This window comes from Rhipicephalus microplus, chromosome X (genome assembly GCF_043290135.1).
Source record: "Rhipicephalus microplus isolate Deutch F79 chromosome X, USDA_Rmic, whole genome shotgun sequence".
Lineage (NCBI taxonomy): Eukaryota > Metazoa > Arthropoda > Arachnida > Ixodida > Ixodidae > Rhipicephalus > Rhipicephalus microplus.
In genome coordinates this window covers 431,788,328-431,806,079 of record NC_134710.1, presented here as the reverse complement: position 1 = coordinate 431,806,079, position 17,752 = coordinate 431,788,328, and the positions used below count along the sequence as shown (strand labels likewise).

Genomic DNA, 17,752 nt, shown 5'->3' with positions numbered 1-17,752 from the left:
CATCCGCTCGAGTACCAGTCATCGATAGCGGCTTTTCACGAACTGTATAATTCTCTGGTACATCAGCTGCAGGGAAGCCGTTGTGTTCAGAGGCAGGAATAGCATTTCAATGTTCTTGAGCCCAGACACCTTCGTGTGCGCACTACAGTTGTCTAGCCCGAACAACACCTTCGGACTTCGGAGCCTTGGCCGCAAAGTGGAGGTCGAGTTGACGCAGCCAGGCTTGAAAGAGTTCGGCAGTCATCCAAGCCTTTCTGTTGAACCGGAAGTCGACAGGCAGCTGTTTAATATTCTTAACATCTTGGCTTCGCAGCTTTCCAGATCACCATAAGCGGCAGCCGCTCAGTGCCGGTCATGTTAGCAGCCAGAAGAACTGTCACGTACTCTTTACTTCGCTTTCCACCGATGCACGGGTCCCCCTTAAACGCGATTGTCTTGTCAGGCAGAGCCTTATAGAACAGCGCTGTTTCATCAGCGTTGAAAATGTTGCACGGCTCGTACATGTAATGGCGCGTGATTAGTTCAGACCGCCAGTCCTGCACAACACTTTCGTCAAATGCACCTCTTCCACCACACACGTTGCGGAACACCAGCCCACGTCGCTTCTTCAAGCGGTCGAACCAGCCTTCGGACGCATTGAAGAAGTCAATGTTCATGGTCACCGCGAACTTCTCTGCTTGTGCGCAGATAAGGAGGCCGCTCAAGGGCAAATGCAAAACGCGCGAAACGGCAATCCAGCCCAACAGCGCTTCTAGTTTAGGCTGCGCTGAGGTTCGAAGCCTCTTCCTTCGGTCGACAAACATGTCCCCGTCATACGCTTGCATAATCTGCTCTTCGTTCCTCATGTAAGTTGAACTTTTCCGACACTTCTCTTTTAGAGATGCTCCCACTTTGCAGCCAAATCCTTTGCTTCGTACTTCGCCCTCTTCGCTGCAGGAGTTGGGGCGGTTGGGGCCGCAGGAGATGGAGATGAAGCCATCCCAGCATTGCTCGCGCAGTGGTCACGCACGCACACACGAAGTAGACAACACAAATACACACATATACAAAAAAACGCACAGTGATAAACAGGAAATGAAAACCAGCGAACTTTTCAAAAACAGCAAGAGTAAGACTGCAGATGGCACTGATCACATACAGATAAACAATTTAAAGCACACTAGAGTTGAGCAATCGAACTCAACCGTCATGCAAACGTGTTCGACACGCAAGAAAAAAGAAAAGGCAAATCCGTAGGTTGCCCGTTGCTGATGACAGTAGCGATGCACTGCCTTCCATTTTGGTTGTTTAAACCACCATGTGGATTTTTTTTTTCTTGGGGTGTCTCAGAGATGTACTACCCATGAACGAAGTTTTGAATCTCAAAGGCCACAATCCGATCCCAAAGCTGTTTAAATGCGCCTTCGATTTGGCCGGCAGAATCTGCTGCTGCTTCCCTGTCATGACTCGACCACGGTCAGGCGTTCGAATTAACCGAAGCACGGCCGAATTTGTTCCAATGAGAGTTTTCAGTCATAGAACAATGTACATTTTGGACGGGACCAGACGCTGTGGCCGAATTAATGGGGGGTCGAATTAACGAGATTTTACTGTACTGCTTGTTGTCACCAGCCCTGCAATCTTGAATGACAACCAGGGCATTATGAAGGCACGTAAGGGGCCAGCATGTACCTATGCCAAGCATAACATTCTGCCGCAATCGCTGCGAACACAAATGCAATTGTGGAGCACGAAAGCACGTGCGCATCCAACACGCACCGATTAAAAGCAATGCTGGTTGCTGCAATGCTGCGGACAAAACCGCAGTGAACGTGACCACAGATAACAACAGAGCAGTTACCAAGGAGCGCGCACGGGCAGTGCGCAGATAGAAAATGGAGCTACCATTCCCTGCAAGTGCTGTGAAGAAAACTGTGGTCACTATCTTTGTGATCATCGATAGCAAACACACTCAAGAAATATGCAGCTAACAGAGCCAAAAGTTAAAGGCAAGCTTGAGCGAATAGTGAATTTTAGGTTCAAAGCGAATCTAAAGCGAATAGTGATTTTGATCGAATAATTTTGAATCCGATTAAAATAATATATATATCACATATTATAAAGAAAGAGGGGCATATTTGTCATGGCAAAACTAAACTGCACCACATTTTTTAAAATTCCATTGTCATTTTTTTTTTCTGCATCAAAGGAAGTGGAAACAACTTTGAATAGCAGCAGGATTTAACTTTTTGTAAGTGCAAGTGATAGCTTGTAAAAATATGTGAAGTATTAAAATTTGCCATACTTGGAGCATATAAGTCGGTATAACGGGCTTTCAAACTTAAAAAAATGAATTGATGTGAAGGTAATATTTTCTTTTAATAAGTGGGACTTCACGGCAATGCGAAATTCTCCTGATTTATGTTTTCATGGCTTTGCATCACTTCACAGCAGTGAAGCTTGTTTTACAAAAGTTACGTGTGTACTACTATATACCTGTTTAGATGGTTTCACTGCTTAGCACTCATCCAATGCAGTAAAACCCCCTTTACAAATTGTTACATGTGGTTTAATATGCATTTATTCGTTCGTCTCGAACAATCAGAAATTTTCATTAATTTAAATTTGATTCAAAGTGAATTCGAATACTGCATTATTTGTTAGAATATTCGAAGCACTTAAATATTCACCCAAGGCTACTTAAAGGCAATAAAGCAGTAGAACAGCACAAAAAGTTACGGCTGCAGTAGTGCTGATCCTCAGCACTTAGCTTCCAGTTAGCCTACAGCAAAGCGCTGGCACATTCGTTCGCAGTGCTGCACACTCTGCATGCTTCAAAAATAGTCTAAATAACATATTTTCTTATTGATAGCTCACTCCTGAATATAACCGACCCACCAGTCCCGACTACAAACCGTGGAAAAAAAAATACTTGCGCAATATCCCTGGTCGCCTTTTCTACATTACAGTGAAGGTGTGCCATGAAGCCAACTCGCATACTAAAACTCTCGCATAACCTGCACCCCTAAGTAACTTTTTTTGACGTGTTTTGTGCCTTTTAAGTGTGTTCTATGTATTCATTTGGTGTGCGGCCAAGTACGTCAGAGTTAGTCAGAGTCAAATGCATGCGCTTGCTGGGACCAAAGGACGAGCCATAATGAACAGATCTCACCGAATTTAGTGGGAATTTGTTGCAACAAAATTCCACGACAATGAACTTTTAACTTAGTGTGGCAGCTTGGGCTAGTTGGTATGGCATGACGATAGTTATAGCGCGAGAACAAAACAATGACACAGAGACAATGACATGAAGGACACGAGCGCTCGTGTCCTTGTTCTCATGTTGTTTTGTTCTCGCGCTATAACTATCGTCAGAACTTTTAATGCGATGGTGTCGGTGTTGGCGTCGTTGGTTGTTAGCGAAAAATCATCTTATGCGTGACTGAAAAATCTAGAATGATGCAAATCAGATAAATAAATGACAAAAAATCCTGGAGCAGAGTGGGGACAAAACCAGGGTTGTTTGGGTCTCAGTGGGGATCGAACCCGGGTCGTTTGCGTGGCAAGCGGATGTTCTACCACACAGCCACGCCTCTACTTTTGAGAACAGTGAAAAGAACTTCCCCTGCTTAGAAATTCAGTGAAAATAGCTTTCATGCTTCACAAACACATGCATCCTGTGTACATGCTTCACAATGCAAGATTAAATATTGCAGTAATAATGTGCGGTACAAGTGTGCATTGCCAACGGGTGCCAGATAATGTGATTATCATAATGGCTCTACAGTTGAAAGCTGGTACCCCACTACAAAAAGCACACTTGGTACTGTGCCTATTTTCTTAAGGCCACATAGTGGGTGCATAGCAAATTCGAAAAGGTTTCATGCACTAAGTGTTTGAAGTAAGCCCTAGGAACAGGATGTCACTAAAGCATCCAACTCCTAAAGCTGAAGGTTTAGGGTGGCCCAATTTCTGTGCATCTCGTCAATATCATTGTGGCGGGATTAGACTGTGATTTTTTTCTCATCTTTCTGCGTCAACCTCCATTCCTCCCCCTCCAACCAATTTCCGGTCAACATGTCCCAATGTTTCACTAATAGAAAAGTAATCATCCTACGGTAATGTTGGGTTCTACTTGCAAACATTCTTCTAGCAGAAACTAGGGCAGTTTGCACAAGGCAAGAGACACAAAGCTGTATTCCCCAAACCTATCCTTGCAGTTGTTACAGTGATTTGACGCTTGAGCCTCTGACATCCCTGCAGAGGCCAGTGCTCGAAGAATGCCCCACACTTCCCTAATCCCAAGTAATGGGATGATTGTTAATGCCGACTTTTTTTTGCTTGTGTGCACATGATAAGCAGGAAGGAAGAAATGCTTCAGGATGGCATGAATAGTCAGTCACTCTTTCCTTGAGTCCTCATGCAGTATATCTCCATGAGAAACACCACAAGGGAAAAGGGCAAAGAAACCAGCAAGTTGCAAGAGTTTGAGGCACGAAAGTCGATGCAATGACATAGATTCTGGCAAGCTCAAATAAATGTGAATATGCAAAGAACACAGTTGCCAAATTACTTTTTCATAGGCATGAGTTCCAGACTCTTTTTTTTTTTTTCCCTGTTTGCTTGCCGCACCACCTGATCCATGTAGTCAATGCAGTAGTGAAATCGAGCTTCATACAATGCCTCACTAAATTTTTCAGACACGAGTCAACAGCAGAATGTTTACAGAGTAATTTTAACAACACTCTTATTACTCAAGCCACCTGTGCCACAAGATTCCTGAATTTTAAGCGCAGAAAGCCTACCAAACTATAGGGGGCATTATTTACAGTTCTTAACTGAAATGTAAGCATCCCGTATTCATTCCATGACTCTACACACACACTGGATGCATGAAAAAAGTTCTTGCTTCTGCAGAAAATACCAAACTGAATTAGCTATGCATGGCTTAAGGGGAGACACGGGTATGGGAGGCCGAAAATTTACCGAAAAACCGATTTTTTGAAGTATCTTTTTTTCATAATCATTAAGGTCTAAGGAAGCTGTTCCTAAAATATTATAGCTCTGTAATGCGTATTTGTCGAGTTATTTGGTCGCAAAGTCAGTTTGATGACCATTTTCGCTTCCGAAACCACCTCAAAAACGGTCGTATTCAACGCCGCAGCGCGCGAGAACCGCACCAAGTAGCAACGTTTCTAGACTAGGTAAGTTGCAAAACTGAGCGATGTTGCGCGGCGCCGCCGCTGCCAGTGACAAATGTGGCGCTGCTGTCGCATCCAGATTCGCTCACTGCATGCTCGCTCACAAAACACCTAGCTCGCTCGTGTCACTCCCGTATCATCGCTGTGTAAGTTGCAGTGCGTCGATATCTGTGGAGGCTTCTTTCTGCGTGAACATTTTTGTGCTTCAGCGCGCCCTGTTCTGCTTTGTATGTGTTGCGTGCTTTCATCATGCCCAGATGTTGCGTTCTCGGCTGTAGAGTAGCTACAGGAAATGAGAGATACCACGGCATTTATTTTGTGCCCACGTGTACCTGAGCAGCGAGAGGTATGGGACCACGCTATTCCTCATGCGGATAAGAAACTGCCCAGCATCTCACGTGTGTGTGATATGCACTTTCATGAGAAGGACATCCTGAAGACTTTCACTCACGTCATATGGTAAGAAGGTACAAATCGCAAGAGGAAAGTGGGACCTCGTCGAAGGATGCGTTCCACAAATATTCCCGAATTTGCCCGCTTACCTTTGTTGCGGGGCCCGCGACAAAGAAGTGAAAGGTGCCCGATAGGAGTGGGATATTTTCCAGAATATCATCGGCCAAAAAGAATAGACTATCTGCGAGCACTGAGCTAGAAGACAGCGAAATAAGTCTCGACATGCCATCAACTAGCGGCGTCATTTCGCTTCAAGACATAGAAAATGCTTTTTTTTTTGCATGCTGGCGGAACGTTGTTGAGAATGGCGAGACAAGACGTCTTGTGGTGTTTTTAGGGCTCAAAGAAAAAAAAAAAGAGCGCCATTTGTGGAGAAATGCGTTGTCGTCGCAGAAGACATGACAGTCACCATTAGCAGCCGTCACCATCGCTTAGCCAAGTCGCCTGGCAATGCAGATACCATAATCCAATGGGCAGAACTTCTGGAGGACATAGAAAAGCTGCAAGTGTGTTCATGTTGTCCCAATGCGTCAGCAGGCAGACTCGTGAGTAATGACTACGAAGTGCTCCCCGATACCCCAAAGTGCGGTCTCTGCTCGAAACTTTGGCTGCAGCTGTGTTAACACGTTTCATTAGAGGAACTCCAGAAGAAGCAGAGGGAAGACATGTTCAAGAAAATGGCCGCACGCGTAGCTTTTCGACGGTCTAAGTTGCTAAAGAATGTGACTGACATGAAAAAAAAAAAAAGCTGACTACTTAACCAGACAAAAGCCACAAGATTGCGACACATAGTTGTACTTTATTTTCAAGCCCGAAAAACACAGCCAGAAAAGAGGATGCCAGACATTCTAATTGGGTTTTTCGCGTCTAAAAATCTATTGCGAACGTACACCAACTAGCAACTAACCGACAGACACGTACGTTATGCTATATATATCAAGCATTGTTTATTGTGGGCAGTTCAGAAAACCATAATTATACTGTATTTGCTTTACGCCACTAAATATTACGCAGTATTAAGTTTCTGCGGCAGCACAACAAATCTCGATAATATACTGTTGGCAAAGCTCTTTCAAAACAGCCGCCATGGCGTCTTGCCACGACGACTACGCGTTTTCGTCTGCTAGCGGAAGCTTGTTGCGCCGCCAGTGCCACCAAACCGGAAGCTGTCCCGGGGCCATGTGACGAGTAGTCTGACGAGGGGAGTTTTGCAACTTACCTAGTCTAGAAACGTTGCCACATCCTTCCTCCGTGCGTTGCCAAGTAGCGTGACCATTTTGATCTGATTTTAAAGACGCTTTTCTATTATCTGTTCCTAGCGGAAGAACGTTTTTCGTCTAGCAACAACGCAGCTATCGCGCATAAAGAAAAACTGAATACTCGCATATTATTGGTGCGTTTTTGTCACGTGGGGCAGTTCCCGGTTTCCTATTGGACGCGAAGGGATTCGTCTGCTAGACAGCGGCGTGCAAGCCGCCATTCTACGTAGAGGCATAAGGCCGCGTTCACACTGAGCATTCCGGCCGCCGAAAGGGCCCTCTCCGCGCCGATCGCTCTCGGACCGATTTTTGCGGCGTCTGTCGCCGAATCGGTCACCGCGGACCAATAGGAGCGCTAGTCAAGGAATTTTGAAAAATGGCGGCCAAGCCCTACTCACTTGTTATGCCGCAGTGCACGTAACTGAATGTTGAAACCAACGGCAGTTTAACCTACTCTGAGCCTACTTCGCCTCCGTATTTCGTGAAAGAGGTGACTGAGCTTGCTGTTGGCGTGACCGAGCTTGTTGCGGTCTTGCAGAGCAAAACGAACCCACCAACGCCACTGGCGTCGGCGTTTTCTGCTCTTCGTGCATTACAAGACAGCCACTTGCCAGCAAAGTAAGCCGTACTGTCTTTTCTTGCTTCCTGCGTACGAGAATCGTCGAAGTATACACCACCGGATAGCATAGAAGCGTTTGCGAGCCGCGACAACAACCGGGTGACAGCGCGTCCATCCCACGTTCGCCACGTAGTAGATGGCATATTCGGCGGCGCGGGGCGCGTCCAGTGCGAACGACGCTGCGTTTCGGCAGCAGGGGAATTTCGGTCGCTGTAGAAAGCGAATGTTTCAGCGTGAACTAGGCATAACAACGGCTGTGCATTCGGTGCAATGACAGGCGGTCATCGGAAGTTCCGGAGTGCTCATGCGTACGGAAAAAGGCGAAAACGGCGTCCTAGAGCCCGCACCTTATCACCAGCGAGACCTTCTGCCGCCGAGAGCCGAGAACTCGGAAGAAGCAGGCTGTGCCAGCGCTATCACCGCCGCGGCACCCGCGATCGCGGGCGCGATAGCCGCGTCCCAAGATCACACGAGAGCTGTGCGCGTCGACACTCCCCTGGTTTCCGACGCTGAAAAAGTGGCCATCGAGTGTCGTGCGAGCGATGTTCTGCAAGATCTTTCATCGAAGTCTGCCACAAAACGCAAGCAGTATTTTTTTCGAGACTCGGATGGAGCCGCAACGCCTGGTACGCCGTTCACCGTCATTAGCTTAGAGTTGGTCAACAAACTTCTTCAGTGTATGAAGTGCAGTGTGTGTGGCGGGCCTGGCAGAATCTCCAAGGAAGACCGCGAATATGGCATAGCCGCGAAACTTGTTCTCACATGTGACAAGTGCGGTAAACTGAGGACCGTATGGAGCTCGCCGAGAGCAGGGGGGGGGACGCAGCGCACGGCCCCTTCGAAATTAACGTGCTCGCGGTTCGCGCGGCAATGAGCACAGGAAACGGGCAAACTGCGCTCAACGATATTTTTTCCGCCCTAAATATTTCACGGAGAGGCCTGCACACCAAGACATACCAGGATTATGTGAAATTGAAAATGAACCCTGTCGCGCAGAAGGCTGCCGCGCGCGTTATTGACAACTGCGCGAGCACCGTGAAAATGATGTATTCCGAACTTAACTATGGAAATCCTGGAATTATCGCCGTTTCCTTTGATGGGACTTGGCTGACCAGGGGCCACTCATCCCATAGTTGTGTAGGGACTGTGATTGAACTATTCACGGGTTATGTGCTCGACTTCGTCGTCCTATCGAACTTTTGTTTGGGCTGCCAGCTAGGGCCGAAGAAGGACAACCCAAGGTATGCCGAGTGGCTAGCTGGTCACACTTGCCAAAAGAATCAGGAGTCCGCTAGGGGGCCAGGCAAGGCTGGTGTTCCTCGCATGGGCTCCGTATTCTACGAAGTTTTTGTCGAACCAAGACTGCTTTTTTGGTGCCAACAGTGGTCTCTCTTGAACTTCAGCAGTTTCCGACGCTGCTGGTGAGTGCCTCAAACCTCTTTGTTCTTGAGGAGCTTTGCAAACATCAACTCTTGCTGAGCGGGGGAACGCCGCCTCGTTAGCCCTAACGCCACCGGCGTCGGGCTCGCGCTTCGACGCGCGTGCACAAGTTCATTCGGCAACGCAATGGCATACATGGTGAGTGGCACGGATTTACCTGCCACAGAATTCAACCCAGAAGAATGGAGTGTAGTCCTGAATGCCCGACAACGCTCACCTCTACAACAGTCAAAAGAAACTGAAGAAACCAGTCAAGTAAAGCGGCGTCAGCTGCCGAAATGCCAGCACGCAAAACGGAATCACCGCCCGGCGTTTCCTCAAAGCTCGACAACACAGCTGTGGCGCGTCCTCGCTTAAAACGACTGCCACGGTTGCCAGTCGACGACTTCAAGATTGTCTTTCGTCCGAGTGCGGGCGTAGATCTGGCCCAGTACACCGACGTAGAGTTACGAGCGGCTGTAGTCGCCAAAAGCGGACTGCACTCTGTGGTTGCCGACGAAGATCTTGTGTGCACCAATCTGGCCAAGAATATTTTCACCGTGTCCACATCTTGCGCTGACCGAGTTGCCAACTATGCAAAAGTACGAGAACTCCCGCTACGTGGTAAAAAACTGGAATTTCACGCGTACATAGCTCCCCCGGACGGGGCACGAGCAGGGATCATCTACCGCGCTTGGAATGGTGAATCACCTCAGGACTTGCTTCAAGAATTACGTCGGGCGAATCCCCTTCTACCAATAGTCCAAGCAAGGAACATGGGGCGTACCTCACGCTCAGTGCTCATTCACTTCATGGCTGAGGAGCTTCCTCCGTCAGTCAGAATGTTTGGCATCCTCTACGCCGTTTTCAACTTTCGACCGAAGCTGGAAGCGTGCCTAAACTGCAGACAAGTGGGCCACCGACGAGATGTATGTCCTTTGCCAAATCGCCTCACTTGCTCAAGCTGCGGACAGAAACACCTGGAGGACTATCCCTGCACCCCGCAGTGCGTCATCTGTGGGGACGCTCACAAAACGGGTGACAGGGCATGCAAGCAACGCTTTCAGCGTGGCTTCAGCCGTCTCTCGCGGCCACGATAAAGGCCGCAACAAGAGCACCAGCAGGAGCAGCCCGAGTTCCAGCTCGAGAAGGAGTTTTTTTCAAGCATCGACGATAGAAATCGTAGCAGCAGAAGCAAGAGTCCTGGACGAAACCGTAGCAGCAAAAGCAGGAGTACTGGATGAAACCATGGCAGCAAAGGCAAAAGCCCTGGACGAAGTGCATCACAAAACCGCGACTTCAGCACCAAACCCAAAAAGGTGAGCTGGGCAAAGCAAACCTCCTGCTCCTGTTGTATGCTCTCTGACGCTAAAGAAAATTCTAAAACTCAGGAGACTATCGAATGTCTAATGCGAAAGAATCAAGAGTTAAAGCAACAGTTGGCTCTGGTGCTGGAACGTTTAAGTACACTTACAGCTGCCCCACCCGCATCTTCTCCACCCCTATCCATCTCCCCCTCTGTCATAGAGCCTAATATGGCAGCCGAGTCAGGGACCGATATTATAGATTCCTCTCCAGAGCCAGCAAAAAAGAAAAGGACAGAGCAACCCGAGTCATCGGAGGACGATTTTAAAAGCACCAGTCAAAAATTCGGAAAGAACACCGGGAACTCAAACAAAAGGTTGATTTAGGCTTTACGCAAATTGCTGAACGCTTCAATAAGATAGAAAGTATTCTAGACGTGTTAGTTGCTCGGCTCGAATCTCTCCCTCAATCTCAACCCTCTCCAGCGCCTTCGCAGCCATAACCCCCTCCTGCACCCTTGCCTCATCTTCACCCTCTTCACTCTGCATATGGCAATGGAATTGCCGTGGATTAAGAAACAAGAGAGACAACCTCTCACTTTATATACAGCGGTCTACACGGGCCCCTGATGTCATCTCCGTACAGGAGCCTTTAAAAGCTTGCAAACTCCTCGGCTATCAGGCTGTACATTCGCATCCTAGCTCCCCATGGGCTGCCACATATATACAGAGGAATATCTCGTTTATAGCGCATGATCTTTCCGATCTTTACAGTGACTGCCTTCTTCTTGAACTTCTCCCAGGTCGTACAGGACAAGGCACATATTTTATTTTGAATATTTATTCTCATCCTAGAGATGGCCTCACTGCTGTTTTTGAAGCAATCGATAGGGCCATCCAAATAGCAAACTCTGCTCCCATAGTCGTAACGGGTGACTTTAATGCCCCGCAAGTAGATTGGGGTTACAGGAGAAACACTCGGAAGGGCACCAGCCTTCTTCAATACATTCAGCGAAACAGATGCACTCTAGTCACTGATTGCATGCTACCAACACGAATTGGCAACAGTGTGAGCGAGATACCACCCCTGGCCTTACTTTCACTAAAAATGTGCGACAAGCTAACTGGACACACAGTGGGGTCAACCTCGGCAGTGATCATTATTACATCCTAACAATTACGCTGCCCCATGCCAATTTTCGTCCACAGTTTCATTTGAACATATTGTTGACTGGGATAAATTTCGCGAAATCTGAGACCGAAACCCGAAAAAAGAAATTCAAGACTACAAAGACTGGGCGTCTCAGCTTAAACAGGATGTACCTCTTAGCGAAAAAGTAGCCCCAGCAGCACATATCCGTGATCCAGTAGACAGCAGGCTACTTCACCTATGGGAGGCTTATCAGAGCTTGGAGAAACGATGGCTCAAGTAAAAATATAATCGTAAACTAAAACGCAAGATGTCACAAACACTCCAGCTTGTAACTGAACACGGCGGCCGAACTTTCATCGCAGCAATGGAACCAGATATGTAACCGGCTCGACGATACTCTACATATGAAGAACTCTTGGTCCCTGCTTCGCCATATGTCAGATCTCCATATGGCAGATGCTCCTCGCGATGTGAAAGTAATAAGCGAATTACGAAACTCTTGTTTGAAGTAGAAAAACAAGGGCAAGGCATTGAAACTCCTCTTAAAACTACGTTTTTCCCTGGCGGAAGGCGAGAATCGTTACCTACCTACTATGGAGCTCCCAATGCAGACTCGGATGCACCAATTGCAGAGGCGGAAGTTTGGGCTGCCCTAAACAAACTTCGCACCACATCTGCTCCAGGACTAGATGGAATTACTAACAAAACACTCCGAAATTTAGACTCCAAGTCAGTGGCAGCTCTTACCGATTACATGAATCAGCAATGGGAGCAGGGCACGCTGCCCCAGGAATGGAAGTCAGCTAAGGTGACTTTCATACCCAAACATAATAAGCCGTTAGACCTTAATAATTTGAGACCGATCTCTCTTACCTCATGTACAGGAAAACTGATGGAGCATGTAATTCTCAATCGTCTTAGTCGCTACATGGAACAAGAAAAACTGTTTCCTTCCACCATGTACGGCTTCCGAGCGGGACTCTCCCCTCAGGATGTCATGCTGCAGCTTAAGGAGGACTTGCTAAATCCTACTTTTCCACACATCACCAGAGCCATCCTTGCACTGGACCTGACTAAGGCTTTTGATAATGTTTCTCACTCCTCAATTTTACAATCTCTTAGTGAACTAAACGTAGGCTCTCGCACGCACAGGTATGTCTCTGCCTTTCTCAGCAATAGGTCCGTCTGCCTACAGTTGGGCACTTTCAAAACCGATCCCTTCATGCTAGGTAGCAAGGGAACGCCCCAAGGATCGGTTTTGTCCCCGTTCCTTTTTAACGTTACTCTCATACCGCTAACACGGGAACTCGACAAACTTTCTTCCATCAATCACTCCTTGTACGCGGATGACATCACCATCTGGGTCAATACTGGCAACCATGGCGAAATCGAATCGAAGCTTCAGTTGGCCGCTGACCTTGTTGTTAAACACGCCAATAATATTGGGCTCACCTGCTCGGCGGCTAAATCGGAACTCCTAGTAATTGATTTTAAAAAGCAAGATACATGTCACATTCAAGTCATGCTTGATGACACCCCTATTCGCAGGGTCAATAAAATCAATATTTTAGGCCTTAATATTTCGGACAATGGCTCGAACGCCGACACCATAAAGTTAATCCGCACCTCAGTTCAAAATACAGCTTCCCTTATTAAGAGCATATCCAATCGTCATAGCGGCATGAGGGAAGCAGACACACGCCGCCTCATACAGGCCTTTTGCCTATGCAGAATTACCTATTCTATCCCCTACCTCTATCTCTCACTTACGGAGATCGAGCAACTTAACAGACTCATTCGTAATGCCTATAAAACTGCGCTCCATCTCCCTAAATCAACAGCCACAGATAAACTACTTCAACTTGGGGTGCACAACACTCTGGGAGAGCTTGTAGAGGTGCATCTTTTCAGCCAATATCAAAGACTATCACTCACAGAAACAGGACAGGTACTCCTGCGCCAACTTGGAATCAACGTTCCTGGTCACACCACGGCCACACACGCAGTTCCCGTCACTGTTAGCAGCAGCCTATTAATCCCGCCACTCCCCAAAAATACTCACCGAGAACATAATCGGGCACGACGGGAAGCTCGAGCCAGGTCCCTTCAAAAGCGCTTCCCTCCTGATTCTCCCGCAGTTTATGTGGACGCGGCCGAATATGTAGATCATCGAGCTTTCGCGGTAGCCGTCGTAGATGGATTTCAAAAACTGGTCGCTAGTGCGTCCCTTCCAAATTTGACAGAATCCCTGGAAGCAGAGGAGGCGGCAATTGCTTTAGCCATTGTTCACTCCTCCGCTGAGTATATTTTTTCTGATTCAAAAACTGCAATTCGTAATTTCGCCACTTTCCGAATTCATTCTCCGGCTGCTAAAATTCTTGAATCATCTCTTCCGCCTGATCGCTTCATCACCCTCCTCTGGGTCCCTGTGCACTGTGGACACCCAGGCAACACGGCCGCTCACACCCAAGCCCGAGCACTCGCCAACCGGGCTCACAGCGACCTGCCTTCGCTTCGAAGTGCCAGGGATCGACTCCTCGGCTATCACGATATCACGCTATTTTACCGAAATTTCCGCCTAACGTATCCCCCGCCACATAAATCTCTCTCCAGAAGTGACCAGGCTTTGTGGCGCAGACTTCAAACGGCCACAGTAACGACTCCTTTTCTTCTCTCCCTTTTTACACATGGCGAAACCTCGCCTCATTGCAACTTATGTCCTAGCACCAGAGCCGACTTCCAGCACATATTTCTGCATTGTCCAAACAAACCCAAGCCTCCGTGGCAAGGGTCAGAACACCAGGAGCGATGGAAGGCTGCTCTGCGCAGCTCGCAAACGGGTTTACAGCTCCGGACAGTGAGCTGGGCCAGAAGGGTCGCCGAAGCACAGCAGTGTCCGGCCACCTAGAGCGGCCCGAGGGCTCGTTGTCATCCCGATTCCACTTCCCCAACCACACCCCCCCCCTCAAAGGATTCCTTCGTGAATCAATAAAGTTGATTACCTACCTACCTACCTGCCAAAAGAATACCTCCAGTAAGCGGGGACAAATGGAGGTGGAAGCAGCACAAATTTTATTTGGCCGCTCATTGGAGAGACATGGGCTCCGCTACACAACCATGTTGTGTGATGGAGACAGCCGTGCCTTCAACAGTCCACAGGAGGCACAGGTATATGGCTTCGTGCCAATAGAAAAAGAGGACTGTGTCAACCATGTGCATAAGCGCATGGGCACAGCACTTCGAAACCTCCTGCAAAAACAAAGCGCCGAAGGAAAGCCAAGCCTTGGCGGCAAGGGCAAACTGACAGGCGAGCTGGTCACAAAGCTCACGTCATATTATGGATGGGCTTTACAAAGCAACCAAGGAAGCATTGAGGCCATGAATAATGCTGTCTGGGCAACCTTTTATCACGTAGCATCTACTGATGCAAGCCCTCAGCACTCTCACTGCCCAACTGGTGAAGAGTCATGGTGCAAGTCAATGCAAGTACGTCATTGTCAATTAAACTAATCATGAAAATTTTCACGAGCAATTAATGATATATCTATCTCAATAGCATTGTATAACCTCCTTGAATTCTGTTTTTGTTTTTTGTGCTTTTTTGCGGCTGGGAAATTCTTGTTGCTTGAAGCCCCTCTTTGTCATTTGTGCAACCACTGTTATTAGTTCCAATCTTATTACTTGCTTTGTATATTTATTAATTATTAGTTATTAGTTGCTCTGTAGTTGCTTTGCTTTGTAGTTGCTTTGTATTGTGACAGAAGTATCACCCACTAGCATTCTTTCCTATGTACCCCCCTTACTCTATGCTCCGTAATAGAGCCTGTAAGGTATTTTTAAATAAATAAATAAATAAACAAGGCTGTTGCCAAGCAGGAGACTCCTCCGAATCATCGCTACAGCCTGCCGGAGTATGTGGTTGATGCCTTGCGGCCTATATACACGCGCCTCTCTGACAAGAAATTGCTGGAGCGTTGTCAGCGAGGCAAAACACAGAACCCAAACGAGAGCCTGCACTCCGTCATCTGGTCGCTCCTGTCCAAAAACAAACACACGTCACTTTTCACTGTTGAAGCTGCTGTGGCCGAAGCTGTCGCAAGGTTCAACGCTGGCAAAGGGAGAGCAGATGCCGCCATATTGAAGGAGCTGCACCTGCAGCAGAGTGTTGTGGTTGCTGAAAGATGCTCAGAAAAGGACAGTCGCCGACTAGTGGCATCGGAGAAGAAGCATGAGCATGCTGAAAACTTCAAGCATGCCATGAAAAGAAAGCGCACCAAGGAGAATGATGATGACTACATTCCTGGTGGCTTCTAACATGGTTAATACACCGATTCACACCTTTTCTTGTTAAATATAAGTGCTCAGCATGTTCCTAAACTTCTTTTCTCGTTTTCTCAAAACAACATTTTTCATCACACCCTAAGCCATTGCCCACAGTATCTTTTGATGTAGCAGTCGGATTTTGATAATTCTTGCAGCATTTGAAAGCTTATATGTTGATTAGTGCAAGAAAACAAAAAAAATGTAATATTTTTATTTACAATAGTGATTCAATTAGCAACAAACTTAAGCAACTGTTTCAGATTTCTAATGAGTATACTTGTTAAGGCCATAACTCTGGTACCAATGAAGCTAAAAAGAAAATTATGGTTTTGTTGCATTCCCTGGCCTTCATGGAATGCTGTCATATCAAATTTGTAGCAATATTTTATGAGGAAGATGTCAAAAGGCTGGGCAGAATGCAAGTTTATGTAACACTCAATATTTAAAAATCTAAAAGTGATAGCAAAAAACTAATTGCATATTTGTTTTCAGCTGTGAAAAATACATATTGTATTAACATTTCAGCTGGAAATACTGAAAATTAAAAAAAAAATTTCAGACCAGTGTCTCCCCTTAAACTGCCAGCATACCGTCAGGGTCACGTGCAGCATCTGCGATGCCGACCACCCCCCACCAAACCTCTAGTAAACCGAAATTTGTAGTAGGATATCTTTTGGTACTGCAACAGCACCACGCAAATCTATGTAAAGTAAGTTTTTGACAAGCTGGCTGAAAAAAAGAAAAAAGTAAAAGTTCATTCTTCACATTAAAGCTCACTTTCCGCCTGCCCAAACACAGCAATGTTAGCAGTTCCTTTCATGTTTAAAAAATTGGTTGTCAACATTGTACACCAACTATGCTGTTTTCTTAATATGTTAGTCGTTTTTTTTTCTAAGCATAGCACTTTTTCTTCTAGGTATTCCCAAACTGAAATACTTCAAGGACACTTTCATAGAGCTTAAAAGTCAAATACCAGCTTGTCCTTCAGTTATTCCAAATACTTCCACAACTCTAACATTAAAACTGCAATTCAGATAGCATTTTTGCAAATTATTTAAGCCATGCACATAGCTTTTATGCACCTACATCTAGCTGTGCTGGCCATCCTGTGAACGAAAGTCATGCATTTCAAGCACACGTGTTTAGAGGCAGCTGCTTTTGACAGAACAGCTACGTATCAGAAACTTGGACTCTGTTGTGCAAAACTCTACGGGCAGGTATGCACCGCAAGAACTGGGCAATCCCCATTACCAAGTACAACAGAAGCAAGCGTTAAACGAAAACTCTGTTCGGTTAAGTGAAGCACATGAAAAAGAGAGAAAGAAAGTTATAGAAAAAAAAAAGAGGAAAACAGAGAGACACAAAGGAAATAAAGACCTAAAAAGATTGAAATACACAGAAAGAAATAGAAAAACAGAGGGCAAGGCACAAAGAGAAACAGAGTGAGAAAGAAAGAAATATAAACAAATAAAAAAAGATGCAAACAAAACAAAGAGGAATAGAAGAGAGGAAAAAAATAAAGGGAGACAAGGAAGGCGAGGCAGCTGTTGCTTCCGCACGAAGCAGCCATAATTTTTTAAACTACAACACAAGCAAGAGCACCAGTCTGCTTACATTGCTCGGCCGAAGGAGAGGCCACCTGCGTACTGTCACCACATGCAGAGGTGTCCAGGTATGAGCTGTTAGCGTTCCCCGACTTCTCGAGAATGGACATGTTGCTATCGTACATTGAAAATCCAGTACTGCCTGCAACAGACACGAGGGAACAAAGATGTAACTGCGGCAAGAACACTAAACATACGACAATTGGATGGAAGACTGGCTGGTATGCATTACGTGAGGAAACAGCTTTCAGCGTTAGAGATTATTTATTAGCACTGGCTGTGAGTCTGCATTGTCAATAGACCAAGAATTGTACATGCCACCATTGATAATATTATCAGGGGTTTTACGACATGGCAAAACCCCAATAGGATTATGAACCACACTCCAGAAATTTTGAAGATCTTGAATTTCTTGATGTGCAGCGACATTGCACAGCA

General features: G+C 46.5%; 1 protein-coding gene across 5 annotated transcripts in view; it reads right to left on the bottom strand.

Moving 5' to 3' along the window:
• The window catches only part of LOC119160912 (uncharacterized), a 256,608-nt gene that overhangs the window by 65,509 nt on the left and 173,347 nt on the right, over positions 1-17,752 (bottom strand). For all 5 annotated transcript variants that reach the window (XM_037413180.2, XM_037413184.2, XM_037413182.2 and 2 more), the window contains one exon: positions 17,325-17,456. In XM_037413180.2, the coding sequence (XP_037269077.2) occupies positions 17,325-17,456 (132 nt within the window). The remainder of the gene's footprint in view (positions 1-17,324; positions 17,457-17,752) is intronic.